This window comes from Mobula birostris, chromosome 27 (assembly GCF_030028105.1).
Source record: "Mobula birostris isolate sMobBir1 chromosome 27, sMobBir1.hap1, whole genome shotgun sequence".
NCBI classification, from domain to species: Eukaryota; Metazoa; Chordata; class Chondrichthyes; order Myliobatiformes; family Myliobatidae; genus Mobula; species Mobula birostris.
Genome location: NC_092396.1, coordinates 31,499,495 through 31,518,551, shown reverse-complemented (window position 1 = coordinate 31,518,551; position 19,057 = coordinate 31,499,495). Strand labels below are relative to the sequence as shown.

Below are 19,057 nucleotides of genomic sequence, written 5' to 3'. Positions count from 1 at the left end.
ATTCACCACTTTCTGGCTAAAGAAATTCTTCCTCATCTCTATTCTAAATGGACGTCCCTCTATTCTGAGGCTGCGTTCTCTGGTCTTAGACTCCCCCACCATAGGAAACATCCTCTCTACATCCACACTATCATGGCCTTTCAACATTCAATACGTTTCAATGAGATCCCCCGCCCATTCTTCTGAATTCCAGTGAGTACAAGGCCAGAGCTCCTCGTATGATAAGTCTTTCAATCCCAGAATCACCTTTGTGAACCTCCTTTGAACTCTTTCCTGTGCTGGGTACCTTCTGTCCAATGATTTCATCTCATCCCCAGCCAGGAATTGGAACAAGCCCTGGAGAACAGAGTTCACAGTGCATGCAGGCAGTGAGGCGTTTGGGAGGCCATGCCCTCAAGGTGATCCCTTCCTGTGTCTGCCTTCAGATGGTCTACATCAGAACCTTGCAGTTAGTGCAGTCACTGTTAGATCCTGATGGTGTGCATACTTAAATATTCAACCATTTGAATATTCTTCTTTAACTTCTTTAACTCCATTGCAACCAGTAATCTTAAAGTATGAAATGTTATATGGCATTTAACAATGCAATCTTTTTTATTCAACTATTGAAGGTTTGTAGGTGATAAGGTCTAAACCAACATTAATTAGCCTTTCAATCTCCCACATACCTTTGTGTACTTGCTCACATATATAGTCACTGGACTCTACAGCATGGAAACTTGCTCTTTGGTCCATTTACACAAACGCTATGCTAGTCCCTACTTATTCCTTCCACGTTCTCATCAATCCCCTTCAGACTTTGCCATCCACCTGCACATTATAGGTAACTTATGCTGGTCAAATTAACCTGCCAACCTTCCTGTCTTTGGGATGTAGGAAGAAATGGGAGCATCACCAAAAATCCACATGGTCACAGAAAGAACATCTGAATTGAACGCAGTCAACACCGGAGGTCGGCATCAAACCTGGGTCGCCGGATCTGCGAGTTGCGCCGCAGTAGATGGAGATACTCACATTGGAGAGGAAGCGCATCTCCTCACACTCCTTGTCCGTGATCACACCATCGAGCAACACCCTCTGAGTTCCATTCAACAGCCGTGCGTTCATGACAACCTGGACATTGTCATACAACAATGGACCCCCTAGAGCAGGAGCACAGGAGTTTGGGAATAGTTAGGCAGCATATCACGTGGAGGTGTGGGAGGAGGTTTGTTGATAGGTGAGTTTGTGTTATAGCAGCCATCTGCAAGATGAATTCTGTAGCCATGAAATAGAGAATGTGGGGAAGAAAAACTAAGTTTAAACATGCTGAAGCAACTGAGATATAGACCATGGGTAGCAAGCAGCAGAAGATGGTTTCAAAGGCAGGAAAAAGCTTCAGTGTGCATAATATCTTTAAAAAGATCATTGACAAAAAATAGGAGTCTACAGAAACTGAAAATAAGAGATAAAAACAGAAAATGCTGGAAATAACCAACATCTGGAGAGGGAAAAGAACAGAGTTAATGGCTTCGATCAAAGCAACTTCAACTTGAGGCATTAATTCTGCTTCTTTTACTACAGATGTTACCTGCATGTGGACATGAAAATGGATTGAGATCATTTGAAGGAAAGCAGTGAAACAGTTTATTCAAGGGTAGATAGGTCAATAACACCCATGTTACACAATTAAGCAAATTTAGTATGACTCCCCATTCACTCCCACCCAAGATCAGCAAGTAACCGGACATTACAGATGACAGATGCTCACCCTCTCTCACCATCTTCACAAGCTCAGATGATTCCTTGGTTTTCTCATCCACCAAGTTCTCAATCTCTTTCATCAAGTTCCCAATTTCTTCGGAGATCCGGGCAGCAGTTTCCCTTTCTGCCCTGTTACAAGATTCAGTTAAGTTTTTTCCATAACTTCCATGAAACTTTGGTTAGACTGCACTGGAGTACTGTGTGCAGCTTGGGCAGCCCCAGTGCAAGAGGGATGTGGAAACTTTGGAAAGGGTTCAGAAGAGGTTCAGAAATGTGCTGCTTGGCTTATAGAGAATAAACTATAAGAGGAGGTTGTTTTGCTGGAGTATCAGCAGCTGGCGGAAAATCTGATCGAAGTTTATACGGTTATGAGGCATAAATAAGGTAGATGGTCAGAATCTTTTTCCCAGGATAGAAACATAAGATATTATTTATTGATTTATTGTTATACAGCACAAAGCAGACCTTTCTGGCTCTTTGAGCTGTTCCACCCAGCAATCCCCCAATTTAACCCGAGTCTAATCACAGGATAATTTACAATGACCGATTAATCTATCAACCGATTTGTCTTTGGACTGTAAGAGGAAAGTGGAGCTCTCAGTAGGAACCCCCGCGGTCACAGGGAGAACATACAATCTCCTTACAGACAGCAGTGGGAACGTGGTACTTCAATTTTAAAGAGAGTTAGTTTAATTTGGTGTTGTGTTCAGCACGGATATAATGGATTGAGAGGCCTGTTTCTGTGCTCTACAATGCTCTATGTAAAATATTGTAATGCCCTCTGAGTCTATCTCCACAAGTAAGTGAGCAGCACAACATGCCATTCTGCAGAGTGCACGATAATAATAATAATAATAATAATAGAGTGTTTCAATGGAGTCCGCACTCCGTTTGGGAGCCTTCAATCCTTCTGTTATCAGCCAAGTAAATCTAAATCTTTCAAGATGTCACTGCCCATCAATCTGCCAGCAATGAGCAGAAAAGGCCACTGAGCTCTCACTCCAGGTTGGTTGTGGAGGGACACAAGTGGATCAGGACAGACTGTCAAAACAGGACCAAGTTTACCATGTGTTAACTGCAATTGTCATGATCAGACTCAGTGTTGGGGTCTGGGTTAAAAGGTAAGCAGGTTATGGAAACATAGTGAGGTTTTGAATCTTACTTTTGTTTTTCTTTGAGTTTAACTGGTATCACATTCTCTGGAGTCCACTTGTCCTAAAAATGCAGGAAAAAAATTAATAATTCTTTACTGGAGACCTTGGTGTCATTATGGTCTTGTGAGATAGTTGAAAAAAGACAAAGATCTCTCCCAATTTCAATAAATAAAATTTTTAAAAAAGAAACTGCAAATGCTTGAAATCAGAAACAAAAAGAAAATGCTGAAAACAGACTGTTAACTCTGTTTCCTTCTTCATAGATGCTGACAGATCTGCTGAGTGTTTCCACCATGTTCTGTTTTTGTCTTCCATTTTGTGGTCGGTTGATTTTAACAAATAGCCAGATCAGTTTCACACTTTTCACTGGATTGGCTGAAGCCTTTCCACCCCACCCCACCCCACCACAACTGATTTTCTTTTAAGTACTTGCAGAATATTGTCCCCAGCTCACACAATGATCAGCTTATGACCAGCACCTCCCAACCTCACAGTCAGTTCTTGTGACCAGTCACAAAGGAACGCTAGTAGGTTCAGATGGCCAGGGTATCCATTAATTGCAACCTTGCTCAAAAGCCACTTTGACTTTTATATGAAGGATTCCACAGGAAAGCTTCAATGGGATCCATGCTTCTATCTCTTCTATTTATCTTTCTTGCCTTTGCTGCTTCCTTCATGGCTAGATACAGGTAGGAGGCAGTTACAATAGGGGAGGGGAAATGGCTTTTTGTATTTAGTTACGTGTCCAGCCTGAACAGCAGGTTATGAGATCCACAAGCTCAGAGTCCACCTTAGAATGGTGTCGATGATAACAAAATGTGTGGTAAAGAAATGTGAGATGGTACGCAGCGTTCTGCTGCTAAAAATGGAAGTGCCCTACAATGTTTATATGATAACCACTTGATTGTATTATTTCACATATTCAACTGATTAGATAATTATATGTACATAAATACTTCATTTAAGGTTGTTATAGCCAGGGCTGGTGAGCTCCCAATACCTATTAAATGCTCCCAATGGCGGGCACCTCAAATAGCCTCTGACAACCAAGTCCAAATCCTGGCCCTTTACTTGTGGCTTGGCTGCTAATCTGACAGTGGCTGGCAGCTCATTAGGAGAAGGAGAACTCTGATCTCAAACCTTCACTGCCTAACAGCTATACCAACTTTTCAGGAAGGCTTCAGGAATAAAGCCTGAAGATAAACCCAGAGCTGGAGCCCCTAAGGCAGTCCTAGATAGAGTTCAACGTTGACGGGCAACTCCTGCGGTGCTGCCAGTGCCAAACAGTATCGGTCTCTGCCATTCTTTTGGATTCATCAGCTGCATGGAGAGGGGGAGCCTGCTGCATGGGCAACACCCTGGCTTGCAGATCAGGTAGACATCTGGGATGCGACATCCATGGTTGACCCCAACCAACGGAGGGCCCAAAGGGTTCATGGTTTGTGTGGGTTTATTACCTTTTGCAGCAGAGAAGCAGCACAGTGTTCTGTGCAAGTGCATCTGTAATAACTAAGTGCACCATGCGGTGTGAGTTTCTTGCTTTTGATGGAGGGTATCTGAGATTGCTTCACCTCTGTCACTTGCCTTTCCAAATTGCAAAGCTAAAGAACCCACGAGCACAACAAAAATCGTGTGTCTCATTTATCAGTGCAAATATTCAAAACAAAAGGAGGACTATTTGTGAAGCAAACCTTGGTGATGTGCAAGCAATATGGAATGGACACTCACCGGGTCGATAAAAGTGACTCCAAAGACTTCATTGGCAAAGTACAGCAGCTCTTTCTCCAGCAGTGAGTTGTTGATGTAGGTCTGAATATACTGTGGGAAGTGATTGGGAATTATTGCAGGTGAGTAAACCACAATAACCTGTAGTATTCATGCAGGAACATGAAGTAACTCACTACACAGTGGATACAAGGGACCCTTTGTGATCACGGCCACCCTGATCCTAAGGTGAAGCTGGCTGGGTCAAGAGAAGGGGCACCACTACAGTAACTGGGCAATGCCAGCTTTCTTGGTGACAGGCAGATTAGTTAAAATGTTAAAAAGCACTTAATCTTATCAATCGCAAAATTTATTACTAAATGGTTGTGATGAAAATCCACAAGGGATGGAGGAGGAAGGAAGAGCAAAGCAACACTTTCAGTACGCTGGATGAACTCAGCAGGTCGGGCAGCATCAGTCAGAAACGATGAGTCGACGTTTTGGGCCGGAACCCTTCGTCAGGACTGAAGAATGAAAGATGGGGAAGGACTTGAAGAATGCTTGTAGCTTCAGTTGAAAGACCAGTAATTTGAAAGACAAAGGGGTGGGGGAGGGGAAGCATTGACGTCATAGCCCTGAAAACAATGGGTGGTAGAAGAAGGAGGCAGAACCATGAGGGAGCTGGGGGAGGGGGTAGAGTGAAATAGGGATAGAGGAAAGGAGGTGGAGGGAATTACCGGAAGCTGGAGAATTCAATGTTCATACCAAGGGGCTGGAGACTACCCAGACGGTATATGAGGTGTTGCTCCTCCAACCTGAGTTCAGCCTCATCATGGCAGTAGAGGAGGCCATGTATGGACATATCTGAATGGGAATGGGAAGCAGAGTTGAAGTGGGTGGCTACTGGGAGATCCTGTCTGTTGTGGCGGACAGAGTGGAGGTGCTCGACGAAGCAGTCCCCCAATCTGCGTCGGGTTTCACCGATGTAGAGGAGGCCGCACCAGGAGCACCGGATGCAATAGATGACCCCAACAGACTCACAAGTGAAGTGTTGTCTCACCTGGAAGGACTGTTTGGGGCCCTGACTGGTTGCAAGAGATGAGGTGTAGGAACAGGCCGGCTGGGAGATCAGTGGGGATGGACGTGTGGATAAGGGAGTTGAGGAGGAACCGATCCCTGCGGAAAGCGGAGAGGGGTGGAGAGGGAAAGATGTGCTTAGTGGTGGAGGAGGAATATTTCCAATTGGATAGAAGAAGACATTTTTAGTGGTTTTTAAGATATTGTGTAACAGCCTTTGAATCTGAACGACAGAAAGAAACTACAATCCTTCTGTTTCTTCAGAAACCTGTCATATTGTTCAGAAACATCTCTGAGAGCTTCAAATTTCTTTACCAAGCTCAGCAGCCAAAATTGGGAACCGAAATAGCCCTAAGTATTGGCAACCACTTAATCTGCTCTTTGGTGATATAGGGCAGAACATTGTCAAAGCGACTGGGGGGGATCTGTTTTCGGATGATTTTTACTCTGACTGGCTTCCTGTGTTCTACATTATGCTCAGAGCAAGAGGGTAAGCCACCAGGTCTTACAACAAAGGAGGAATACATGTTACTCATGATCTCCTCAACTTCATCCTGGGGCTGACACCACTCATGATCTCCTCAACTTCATCCTGGGGCTGACACCCTCCGGCATAATCGTAAGGAAGTGGAGGAGTGTCTGCAAAATTGATCCTCTGAATTATTATAACCCTTCGTTATTAAGGGTTAGATGAGCTAGACGAGCAGCACTATATTTGGACTCTATCTACCTCTCTGTGCGTGAGATCTTCGGACAAATCTTCTCCCAGCACTGCCTGGTAATACTGAAGGTTCTGATTCATCACTTCATCATTTGGATAGAAAAGCAGATAGGTCTTGGCACACTCAATGGCCTGGGAATAATTCTCAGCTGAAATGAGAAACGAGAGAAGTAATTAACAGTGAGTTCACAGAATGTGGATAAGCACTTTTACAAAACAGAAGCCTTTTTTTAACTTAATAGTCCAACTGAGAGCAGGAAAGATCAGTTTTATCATTTTTTCCCTCCCATAGATGATTACGGCAAATATTATTCAAAATGCACCAGTGTTTAACTGAAAGATTCAAAAATTGAAGGTTCAAGGAAGATTTATTATCAAAGCATGGATGCAATATACAACCCTGAGATTTGTCTTGTCACAAACAACCATGAAACTAAGAAAACCACAGAACCTGTTCAAAGAAAAATAATCAGCCCCCCTCCCCCACCCTGCCACATGCGATAAAAAACACAAATTGTGCAAACGAAAACCAAAACAAAAACCTAGAACATAAAGCACAAAGTCGAAAGAGTCTAGGCATATTCAGTTCAGCTCAGTGTTCATTACCTACGGGCCACCCCGATTCAAAGTCACCCAAAATTGCAACAAAAAGGGAGCAACCAGGGACCAGAAACACATCATAACATTTATTACAGTATTTTCAAATCTGTGCTAATCATTTAATCATATTTCACAGAAGGGCATTCAGCCCCTTGTGGTTGTACTAGTCTTTGTGAATTGTGATCTAATTAGTCCCACGCTCGTACTCTTTTGTCATAGCCCTAGATATGCTCCTTTTACAAATATACCTCGATATCCAGTAAACAGTGCAAACCACGTGTATGTCTTTAGAAAACATTTGAAAATGGATCCTCTTGCTTCACCAAAGAGCGGCTTAATTCAGTCATCTGAATTAATGGCTGAAGGTGATGGATGGGAGCATAACCACCACCCTGCTTTGTCCATTTCACAATGCTGCTCGAGGGACGACACAGCCATGAAGTACCAGAACAACTAGATATGCTGACGAGATTCACACTCCAGGTCACATGTGTGGTAAGGCAGGGGTGTGCACAAGGGCCAAGCCTCAACAACCCTTACCCACAAACACATAATAAATACTTTAAAGTTTGTGGCGCAGTAGCGCAGCTGTAAAACTGCTATCTCACAACTCCAGAGACCCCAGTTTACTCCTGTTGTCCGTTTGAAGTTTGCTCCTTTCCCCTATGACTACAATGGGTTTTTAGTCCGGGTGCTCGAGATTCCTCTCACATCCCAGAGGTATGCTGCTCAGTGGGTTAATTAACCACTGTATACCGTCCCTGGAGGGTAGACAACTGGTAGAATCTGGGGAGAGTTGATGGAAATGTGGGGAAATTTCTTTTTAAGTGGAGTCTGAATAAATGGGTGGCTGTTAATCGGCTCACACTCAGTGAGCCAAAGGGCCTACCTCTCTATGAGTCCATGGGGCTAGTACTCCAGCATGGACCCAAAGGATATGTGTCATTGAAATATAAAGTGATGTTGGGAACGTGCTAACAAAAATTTGCCCCCTGATATTCAGGACCTGTCTGCATGCCCCTCCAAATTCCTGCTCACACTTTGGGTCTCAGTAACCGTGGAACTCTTTCTCAGTGCGAACTGAGGGAAGAGAAGGAAACAACTAAGAGTACACCTTTACGGGATCTGTCACCACGATGTCATTCACTGAAGAAGCGAACCATTCTCAGCACCTGAGCAAAATGAGAAAGTGAGGTGAGGTCGTCACAGACACCCCAAAGCACTTACAGTTGTAATAAGCGAATTGAAGGTAGTCGAAATGGGTGGGGAGGAAGTCTTCGACGGGTGCTTCCCTGTCAGGCCGGGTGGCCAGCTCAGTCACACAGTTCTGTTTGCAGTTCAGCACTTGAATATAGTGATCTGAAGACAGACAGCAGAAGGTGGAATTCAATGCTCAATTACACATCCGATCTATGTCATACCAATGTAAAAAACTTACCTGCTTTGGAGATGTTTGTACAATTCTGTAGATCTCCAGTGAGATTTGGTAAAGTTTATGCAAGGATCCGTGGCCAAATCCCTGATGATTGGTGCTAACACTGCATGATGTCCCCGGCAGGGGCAGTGAGTTCCAGTGTTCCAGCCATGCCAGGAGAGATATTCCACAAGGCCATATACATAGGAGCAGAATTAGGCCATTTGGCCCATCAAGCCTGATCCATCATTTCACCATGGCTGATTACTATCCCTCTCAACCCCATTTTCCTGCCTTCTCCCCGTAGCCTTTAATGCCCTTACTAATTAATGAACCTATCGACCTCTGCTCCTCTGCTTTAAATATAGTGACCTGGTCTCCACAGCCGTGAGTGGCAATGAATTCCACAGATTTGCCACCCTCTGGCTAAAGAAATTCCTGCTGAATGAGAGTCTATGTTAGGCCACATTGTACTAACTGTACAGCAAGAGTTGGGAATATCTGCACTAATTCTGTAGAAATCACTCTCCCTCTCTTTTTAAAGTGGCTGTGGGAGTGGGTATCTGGGGCTGCTCAGTGGTTCGTTTGGCCGGGATAGAGAGCTCCGATGAAGATAACAAAAGAGGCATCCAACTTATCAAGTCCAAAGCACAGAGATTTTTCATTATTTCACAACAGAGCTGAACATTGAGCAGAAAGGGACAGTTTCCCATCTTGTGCATGGTGTTTGCTGGGTGGGCAGTCACTGAGCCAGGACAAAGCTGATGGCAGAATGCTCGGTAATGAGACATTGAGCGTCTTAGCCCCAGGCAAACGGTCACGCTAGGGCAACTCATTGCAACACATCACGGCAACCATTCTCCCCTCCCTCGATGGACTCTGTCTACACTTCTCACTGCCTCAGTAAAACATCTAGCATAATCAAGACCCATTGCCAGACTTGCTCTCTTTTCCCCTCTCCCATCAGGCAAAAGACATAAAAACCTAATAGCAGGCTCAAGGATAACTTCTACCCTGCTGTAATAAGACTGTTGAACTATGGGAAGATGGACTCTTGACCTCACAATTGACCTTGTCATGATCTTGCACTTTGTTTAACTGCACTGCATTTTCTCACTTCATTCTGCACTCCATTATTGTTTTACCTTGTACTACCTCAATGCTCTGTGTAACGATTTGGTTTGTGGGAAAGGTATGAACGACAAGCGTTTCACTGTGTCTTGGTACACGCTGCAGTAATAAGCCAACAGCAAAGCCACTTCCACTACAGATTCCATGTGACAGCTTCTCATCGTCTCCCTTTCATTCAGAGAAAGGCAGCAGGAACAGCAGCCCCTGAGACTCCAGGATGACCGTAAAGTCATGTATTTGTGGAGTAGCTTCCACATCGGCAAGACAATCGGCAATGTACTCAATCACAGAAACCAGGCCCTCCCCCATCCCCTATGGACTCCGTCTTTACTTCTCACTGCCTCAGTAAAACAGCCAGCAAAATCAAAACCCCACCTCGGACGTTCGCTCTTTGCCCCTCTCCCATCAGCAGAGGAAGATCCCGTTGAGCAGCACAGTAGCGTAACGCTACCACAGCCTCAGCTGTAATATTGGGGGCTCAATTCCCACTGGGGCCTGTAAGGAGTTTGCACTTCCTCCCGGTGACCGCATGGGTTCCCTCCGAGTGCTCCAGTTTCCTCCCACAATCCAAAGACGTATGGTTAGGGTTAGTGAGCTGTTGGTGCAGAAAGCATGGCGATACATGAGGGCTGCCCAGCTCAATCCTCACTGACGCAGAGGGCGCATCTCACTGTGTGTTTCGATGTACATGTGACAAATAAAGCTGATCTTATAAATCTAACTTTGAGGTACAATTATTATAAAGTAGGAAACACGGAACCAATGCATGCACAGCTGGATCCCACAAAGAGCAATGTGAGAACGGGTGGACAACCTGTGCTTTGTAATGGTGGTTGAAGGATAAGTACTGGTCAGGACCCTTTGGGTAGTATTTTCAGGATGACGCCAGGGGAGGTTGTTGGTTCTCTTGAGGGAATCTACATTAATGACCTGCTATCTTGTCTGAAAAATGCCACTGCGGTCACGGAAGCATTCCCACAGTGGTGTTTCATTGGAGCCGACAACGAAGGCTAAGGAAGGATCCCTGGAGCACGTTGGATTTAGGAAGAAAAGGAGACAAGAAGAATGGAGGTACCTGTAATAGCCTGGTAGAGGTCTGCATTGTACTCCATGTAATTATACCCATCAAAGTTGTATGGGCCCTCACAAAGGGCTCGGCACTCAGCATCCGCTTTGAAGTACTCCACCAATGCATTTTCCAAAAAACTGATTGAATGCTTAAACTGCTCGTCTGTATAAAGCCGAACTCCTTTACGGAAAGCTTCCTGAAGAACAAGAAAACAGAAATGTGATCATATAATTTCTCCACATTGTCAACTACACACAATACACACCTGCCTTAAATACCTCGTTCAGCGATCTGTGTTTATGCCCCCACTACCTTCTCACAACTACTATCAGGCAAGAGGTACAGAAGCCTTAAGTCCTTCACCACCAGGTATAAGAACAGCTGCAAGCCTTTCACCTTTCAGTTCTTGAACTATGGCACAACCCTAATCACTACAGTTTAGCAACACTGTGGCCACCTCCATCACTTTGCAGTAAAATGGACTTAGTTTTCGTACAATTAGTTAAAAAATTGTGTATAATTTATGTTTAATTTACATTTTTCTTGTGAATACTGCTTATATGATGATACTGTATGTGCCTGTGAGTAAGTTTTCCATTGCTCCTGTGCATATATGTACTGTGAATAGTCAGAGGCTTTTCACCAGGGCTGAAGTGGCTAGCACGAGAGGGCATAGTTTTAAAGTGCTTGGAAGTAGGTACAGAGGAGATGTCAGGGTTAAGTTTTTTACGCAGAGTGTGGTGAGTGCGTGGAATGGGCTGCCGGTGACAGTGGTGGAGGCAGAAACGATAGAGTCTTTAAGAGACTCCTGGATGGCTACATGGAGCTTAGAAAAATAGAGGACTATGGGTAAAGCCTAGGTAATTTCTAGGGCACAGCTTTGTGGGCCGAAGGGCCTGTATTGTGCTGTATGTTTTCTGTGTTTCTATGTACTTGTGTGTGTGATAATAAACTTGACTTTGACTTTAACTTGTACATCCCAGGGTAGAACTCAGAGCATCAAGTGTGGTCAGTGACAGGAGTTTCCAAATCACATTGAATCTAAATGCTAAATATCTATCCCCAGAGTCCACATCCCAAATTTATCAGATGGTCTGCTGCCATCTTAAATCACCCACTGCCACAACAGGGCTACAGCAGATACAATCTCACTGACTCTCCACTCTGCTTTGGAACACCTGGACAACAGGAAAACAAAAACACCAGGCTGCTGTGTGTCGATGGCAGCTCAGTGTTCAACAATATCTTCCCCTTGGTTTTAACCATCAAGCTTCTAAACCTGGCTGAGCACGATTGAAAAGCCATCCACGAGTCTGCAGGTGATATCATTGTTGGTAAAATCTCAGATGGCAACGAGGAGGCATGGAGGAGTGTCATGAATTGGCTTAGTGGTGTTGCAACAACAAGCTTGTACTCCAAGTCAGCAAGACCAAGGAATCAATTGTGAACCTCCAGAAGGGGATGTTGTGAGAACACACACCATTCTCCTTGAGGGGTCGGTTGGTGGTGGAAAGGATGAGCAGCTTCAAGTTACTGGGTGTCAACCTCTTGGAGAGTCGTCCTTGGTCCAACACATTTATGCAATCATGAAGAAGGCAAACCCGTAGCTCTACTTTGTTAGGAGTTTGAGGTGATTTGGTATGTCACCAAAGACTCCTGCAGATCTCTATAGCATTTTGACCTGTTGCATCACAACCCAGTATGGAGGTTGCAATACACAGGATTGCAAGAGTCTGCAGAAGATTGTAGACCCAACCAGCTGCGTCACAGGCACAAGTTTCCCCACCAGCAAGGAAGGACGTCTTCGAAAGCCAGTGTCTTAAGCAGGTGGAATCTGTCATTAATGACCCTCACCATCCAGGACATTCCCTCTTCTCATTACTACCGTCAGGGAGGAAGTACAGGAACCCGATGACTCACACTCAATAATGATTCAGGAACAGCTTCTTCCCCTCTGCCTTCAGATTTATGAGTGGTCTATGAACCCATGAACTGATTGAGGCCCTCTGCCGGTCGGGGTCAACCATGGATGTTGTGTTCTTGCTCTCTATGTTAGCACTGTCTTGCAAGCTCGGGCAGTACAAGATGAGAGCAAGCTGTTGCCCACGCAGCAAGCTCCCCCTCTCCACGCAGCTGATGGATCCAAAGGAGCAGAGGGGACTGATACAGTTTGGCATCGGCAGTGTTGAGGGAGTTTCCAGTCAGCGTTGAACCCAATATAGGTCTGCCTTAGGGACTCCAGCTCTGGATTTTTCCTTGGAGTTCCCTCTCGAAACCTTACACATGGGTGGGTATAGCCACAAGGCAGCAGAGGCTTGAGATCAGAGTTCTCCTTCCCCTAGATGAACAGCCAAGAATGGCTGACAAGCCCCCATCTGCCCAAAGTGACTGGTTTTAAGGCGCCAGTAACCCGCCTTTGCCGTTTCTTCTCTGGAACCGTTTCTGCCCATGAACACTGCGTCATTACTCCTCATTCTTCGTCAACCCTTTGTAGCCTCCACCCATCACCTCCCACCTTCTGTCACTATTCCTCCTCCATCTACCTATCACCCCTCCTCACCTGGATCCACCTATCACCTGCCAGCTATTGCTTCACGCTTTCCCTCACCTTTTTACACTGGCTATCTCCCCTCTATGTTTCAGTCCAGATGAAGGGTCTCGATCTGAAATGCCAGCTGTCCATTTCCCTTCATAGATGCTGCCTAACCTGCTTAATTCCTCCACCTTTTTGTATGTTTTTCCAGATCTCAGCGTCTACCATCTCGTGAGTCTCTCAGCATTAACCCTGCCAAGTCCTCACAGAAACTTCCTATTTTCTTGGCATGTAGAACAAAGCCATTTGGCCCATCCTGTCTCTGCTGGCTCTCAGAGCAACCTCATTGAAACGATTCACTTACTTACCTCCCTGTATTCTGCGCATGGTAGGGTGAGGGGAGATGATGTTCTTGTTGCCCTTTGCATGATTTTTCTATGGGTTGAGGGGTGGGGTGTTGATGTATCTGTTGCTGTTTGTGCGATTTGTTTATTTTGCACGTGGGAGGAGGTGAAGAGAGGAGGTACTGTCAGAGAGAAGGTACAGAAACCCGCTTCCATGGTTTTCTTCGTTTCATGGCTGTCTGGAGAAGACAAATCTCAGAGATGTATACTTTGATACTAAATGTACCTTGAACCTTGTAACCTATTCTCTCTCACATGCCCAATATCTTCACCCTCTTTTCCCACTGTCCATCTCCACTAAGGGTAATTTACAGTGGCATTTAACCTAACTAGTCTTTTGTGGAAATGAGTGGGGGAAGGTTTGAGATGGAATTTCTCTAAGGGTCAGCAAGAAAACCGGAGCACCTCAGGGAAATCCCACTCAGCCAGGAGGAACATGTGTAAGTGCCACGCAGACAGAACGGGAGGAGGGGGGTGATCACTGGGGCCAAGAAAAAACTATTCTGCCAAATATACTGCTGTCAGCCATCATATCAGTGCTGCTATATTGCTGCTCCCTTCCTGGGATATAGCTAACAGTCAGAATCTTGCATTATTAGACCTGTTAGTTCAGTAGAACAGTAGTGTGTCATTACCATATGGGGTTTGGCTTCAAGATCCTTAAAATCAGTATCCTTCACACCAGCCATCATCTTGTAATACTCCAGATTTTGACGCATCTCCAGGTGATCTGGGTTCATCACGTAGAAAGTGTGAGCTGCAGCCACTGCCTTGTCCAACATCTTAATCTGAAACGCAGACATAAGGGGACACATTTTAAGCAGTCTCATGGTAGATAAAGAGAAGATAGAGCACAGAGGTGGCGGTCAACCACTGAAAGAGAGGCAAGTGGGCACTGTTTGGGAAAAGCCCTTTCAGAGGCTGTCCAAAAGGCTGAGAAGATAAACGTGATACTGAACTAGGATAATTGCCTTTGGATTTCAGAGTTAAAGTTCTCAGTAATGCCCAAGCTGCCATGCACCAGTGAACAGAAATATCCTTCGGGCTTCAAACTCATGATTTCTCAGGGTGGCACAGTGGTGCAGCCGGTAGCTCTACAGATCTAAAAATCTGGGTTCAATCCTGACCTCTGGTGCTGCCTGCAGGGAGTTTGTACGTTCTCCCTGTGACCCATTGCTTTCCTCTGGGTGCTCTGGATTCCTCCCACGTCCCAAAGGTGTGTAAGTTGGAAGATCAAATGGCTGCACTATGTTGCCCATAATGCACATGGATGGCACATGCTGATGCTTCATAAACAAAGGATAACTTGCAGATGCTAGAAATCCGAGCAACACACACAAAATGCTGGAGGAACTCAGCAGGCCAGGCAGCATCTATGGAAAACAGTACTGTCTACATGGGGTTTCAGCCGGAAACGTAGACTATACTTTTTTCCATTGGTGCTGCCTGGCCTGCTGCATTCCTCCAGCATTTTCTGTGTGTTGTTGATGCTTCATATTCGGATTGGCAATCATTAAATTAGTGGGGTGCCACAATGCTCAATGCTGTGTCCATAACTATTTACAACTTACACGGCTGACTTGGACAAAGGATTGTACTGCTGAATTAGCGGACTGTGAGATGGGCTCAAGAGTCAGCAAAGGGACAAAGGGTTATGTGAGTGGGAAGACACTTGATAGACAGGACATTGTGACAAAATGAGAAGTTATTCATCTTGGGAGGAAAGATATAAAAGCAAATTATGAGGTAAAACCATAAAATGCTGCAGTACAAAGGATCTGGGGGTTCCAGTACATGATGTATAAAGGGCTGGATGCAGGTACAGCAGGTTATTGAGAATGTTGGCTTTTGTGGCATGTAAAAGTAGGAAAATAATCTCGTAAACGTGTAGACCACTATTAATTCTGTCTGTGACGAACTGTGAAAGTATTGATGTCTATAATTAAGGAAAGATCCATTTGTATTGGTGGCAGCACAGACAAATTTATCCAGGTTGATCCTGGGTTACAGGACTGATAATATGAAGAAAGATCGAGCAGTTTGGACTTACCAGAATTCAAATGAATGAGAGATGATAATGAAGCACAGAGATTATTGAGAAGATATTCCCTCTAGTGGAGGTACAGTAGATTCCGGTTAATTGGGCCATTGGTTAATTGGGACAGCTCATGAAGAACAAAATCAAATTGACAAAGTAGACTAGTTTCCCTTTGGACCCCACACCAGCCCATCAGAAAATTGTCTCCGACACCATCACTGACCTTAGCAGCTCTGGAGAACTCCCATTTATTGGCACCAACTCAGTTCCCCTCCCCTATGCTGCTCATTTCTACCTCCTACCTGACTGTCCATTGTTTCTGTCTACTCCTGCTCCACTGTCTGTGTACCATGACTCCATTCTATCCCCCTTGGTTCAGTCCCTTCCCACCTACATCCACCACATTTCATTTGCTCTCGATCTCCTCGGCAATTTTTAATCCCCTGGCCCTGACTGCTTTATTTTTGCCATAGATGTCCAGTCCCTATACACTTCTATCCCCCTTTAAGAAGGCCTCACAGCTCTCCACTTCTTTTCCAACCATTCCTCCTCCACCACCACCCTCTTCCGTCTGAAAGAACTGGTCATCACCCTCAATAATTCCTCCTTCAGTACCTCCCACTTTCTCCAAACCCAAAGGGTAGTCATTGGCACCCACATACACCCCAGCTATGCCTGCCTTTTTGTTGGCTATGTAGAACAGTCCATGTTCCAAGCCTTCCCCGGTAATGCACCTCAACTCCTCCTGCACTACATTGACGACTGCATTGGTGCTGCTTCATGCACCCATGCTGAGCTCCTCAATTTCTGCAACTTTGCCTCCAACATCCACCCTACCCTTGCATTCATTTAGTCCATTTCTGACATATCTCTCCCCTTTCTCAATCTCCCTGAAGACAAACTGCCTAATGGCATCTTTTATAAACCTACCTATTCCCACGGCTATTTTGACTATATCCCTTCCCACCCAGTCTCCTGTAAAAATTCTGTTCCCTTTTCTCAGTTCCTTTGTCTCTGCTGCTTCTGTTGCCAGGGTGAGGTTTTCCCTTCTTGGACATAAGAGATGTCCTTCATCTTCCTCCACAACTGATGTTGCCCTCACCCATCTCCTCAACTTTCCAGACATCTACACTCAGCCCATCTTCCTGGCGACAATAGGGATAGAGTTCCATTTGTCCTCACAGACCACTCCATGGGCCTTCTCATCCAACATTTCATTCTACACAACCTCCATCTTCAATGGGATCCTACCACTAAACACATCTCTACCTTCTCCCATGCTCCACTTTCTGCAGGGACTCCATTGTCTGTTTGTCCCTCCCTGCAAGCAACAGAAATGCTACACCTGCCCATTCACCTCCTCCCTTACCCCCTTTCAGGGCCCCAACCAGTCCAATGCTGACGTCAGCTGTGAATCTGTTGGAGCTGTCTTTTGTATCCAGTGCTGCTGATGCAGCCTTCTCTGCATTGGTGAGAGCGATGATGTAAGTTGGAGGGGTAGCTTTCCATTTTGATTCCTATCCCCATTCTCTTTTGCCATACTGAAGCCGCTCTTGGGTAGAGGGGAAAAACCCCTTATCCCGTCCAGGTAGCCTTCTACCTGGTGACATGAACGTTGATTTAAACTTCTGGTCATTTTTTTCACTCCGCCCTTCCCTCTTCTTCTTATCCCCGCTCTGGCCTCGTCTCTTCTCCTCAATTGCCTATCACTTCCCCCGGGTGCCCCTCCTTCTTCCCTTTCTCCCACTGTCCACTCTCTTCCCCTCTCAGATTCCCTCTTCTCCAGCCCTTTACCCTTCTCACCCACCTGGCTTCGCCTATCATCATCTAGCAAGTTCTTCTTCCCCTCCCCTCACCTTTTTTATTTTGCTGTCTTCCCTTTTCCTTCTCAGTCTCAAAGAAGAGTCTTGGTCTGAAATGTTGACTGATAATTCATTTCCATAGATGCTGCCTGACCTGCTAAATTATAACCATATAACAATTACAGCACGGAAACAGGCCATCTCGGCCCTTCTAGTCCGTGCTGAACTCTTACTCTCGCCTAGTCCCACTGACCTGCACTCAGCCCATAACCCTCCATTCCTTTCCTGTCCATGTATCTATCCAATTTAACCTTAAATGACAACATCGAACCTGCTTCAACCACTTCTGCTGGAAGCTCATTCCACACAGCTACCACTCTCTGAGTAAAGAAGCTCCCCCTCATGTTACCCCTAAACTTTTGCCCTTTAACTCTCAACTCATGTCCTCTTGTTTGAATTTCCCCCATTCTCAATGGAAAAAGCCTATCCACGTCAACTCTATCAACCCCCCTCATAATTTTAAACACCTCTATCAAGCCCCCCTCAACCTTCTAAGCTCCAAAGAATAAAGACATTGTACAGTCATCCAGTACAATGCCAGAATCTCTCTAGCTACTTCCTTCAGAACCCAAGGGTGCATTTTATCAGGTCCAGGAGATTTATCCACCCTCAGACTATTAAGCTTCCTGAGCAACTTCTCGGTTGTAATGTTCACTGCACATACTTCACTTCCCTGACACTCTTGAATGTCCAGTATACTGCAGATATCTTCCACTGTGAAGACTGATGGAAAATACGCATTCAGTTCCTCTGCTATCTCTGCGTCTCTCACTACAATATCTCCAGCATCATTTCTTATTGGTCCTACATCTACCCGCGACTCTCTTTTACCCTTTATATGCTTAAAAATTCTTCTAGTATCTTTTTTGATATTAGTCACCAGCTTCCTTTCATAATTCATCTTTTTCTTCCTAATGATCTTCTTAGTTTCCTTCTGCAAGTTTTTATAAGATTCCCAATCCTCTATCTTCCCACTTGTTTTGGCTTCCTTGTATGCCCTCTCTTTTGCTTTCACATTGGCTCTGACTTCACTTGTCAGCCACAGTAGTGTCCTTCTTCTATTCGAAAATTTCTTCTTATTTGGAATATATCTGTCTTGCACCTCCCTCATTTTTCGCAGAAACTCGAGCCGTTGCTGCTCTGCTGTCCTTCTTGGTAGTGTCTCTTTCCAGTCAACCTTGGCCAGTTCCCTTCTAATGATATTATAATTTCCTTTATTCCACTGAAATACTGACAAATTGGAATTTAGTTTCTCCTTCTGAAATTTCAAAGTGAACTTGATCATATTGTGATCACTGTTCCCTAAGGGTTCCTTAAACTTAAGCTCTCTTATCACCTCCAGATTATTGCACAACATCCAGTCCAGAACAGTCAATCCCCTAGTGGGCTCAACAACAAGCTGTTCTAAAAAGCCATCTCTTAGACATTCTACAAATTCTCTCTCTTGAGGTCCAGCACTGGTCTGGTTTTCCCAATCCACTTTCATGTTAAAATCCCCAACAATTATCATGACATTGCCCTTCTGATACGCCTTTTCTATCTCCTGCTGTAATTTGTAATCCACATCCCTTGTGATTTCTTAACTCAATCCATAGAATTCCTCCAAC

The 19,057-nt window shown here is 44.9% G+C and overlaps 1 protein-coding gene across 1 annotated transcript in view; it reads right to left on the bottom strand.

The window, feature by feature from the left end:
* Nucleotides 1-19,057, bottom strand: part of p3h1 (prolyl 3-hydroxylase 1) — a 39,788-nt gene that overhangs the window by 16,388 nt on the left and 4,343 nt on the right. Inside the window, exons 2-9 of the mRNA XM_072244961.1 lie at nucleotides 14,186-14,338; nucleotides 10,620-10,809; nucleotides 8,227-8,358; nucleotides 6,409-6,548; nucleotides 4,626-4,715; nucleotides 2,906-2,958; nucleotides 1,751-1,872; nucleotides 1,015-1,142 (exon numbers count right to left, since the gene is read on the bottom strand). Coding sequence (XP_072101062.1) covers nucleotides 1,015-1,142; nucleotides 1,751-1,872; nucleotides 2,906-2,958; nucleotides 4,626-4,715; nucleotides 6,409-6,548; nucleotides 8,227-8,358; nucleotides 10,620-10,809; nucleotides 14,186-14,338 — 1,008 coding nt within the window. The remainder of the gene's footprint in view (nucleotides 1-1,014; nucleotides 1,143-1,750; nucleotides 1,873-2,905; nucleotides 2,959-4,625; nucleotides 4,716-6,408; nucleotides 6,549-8,226; nucleotides 8,359-10,619; nucleotides 10,810-14,185; nucleotides 14,339-19,057) is intronic.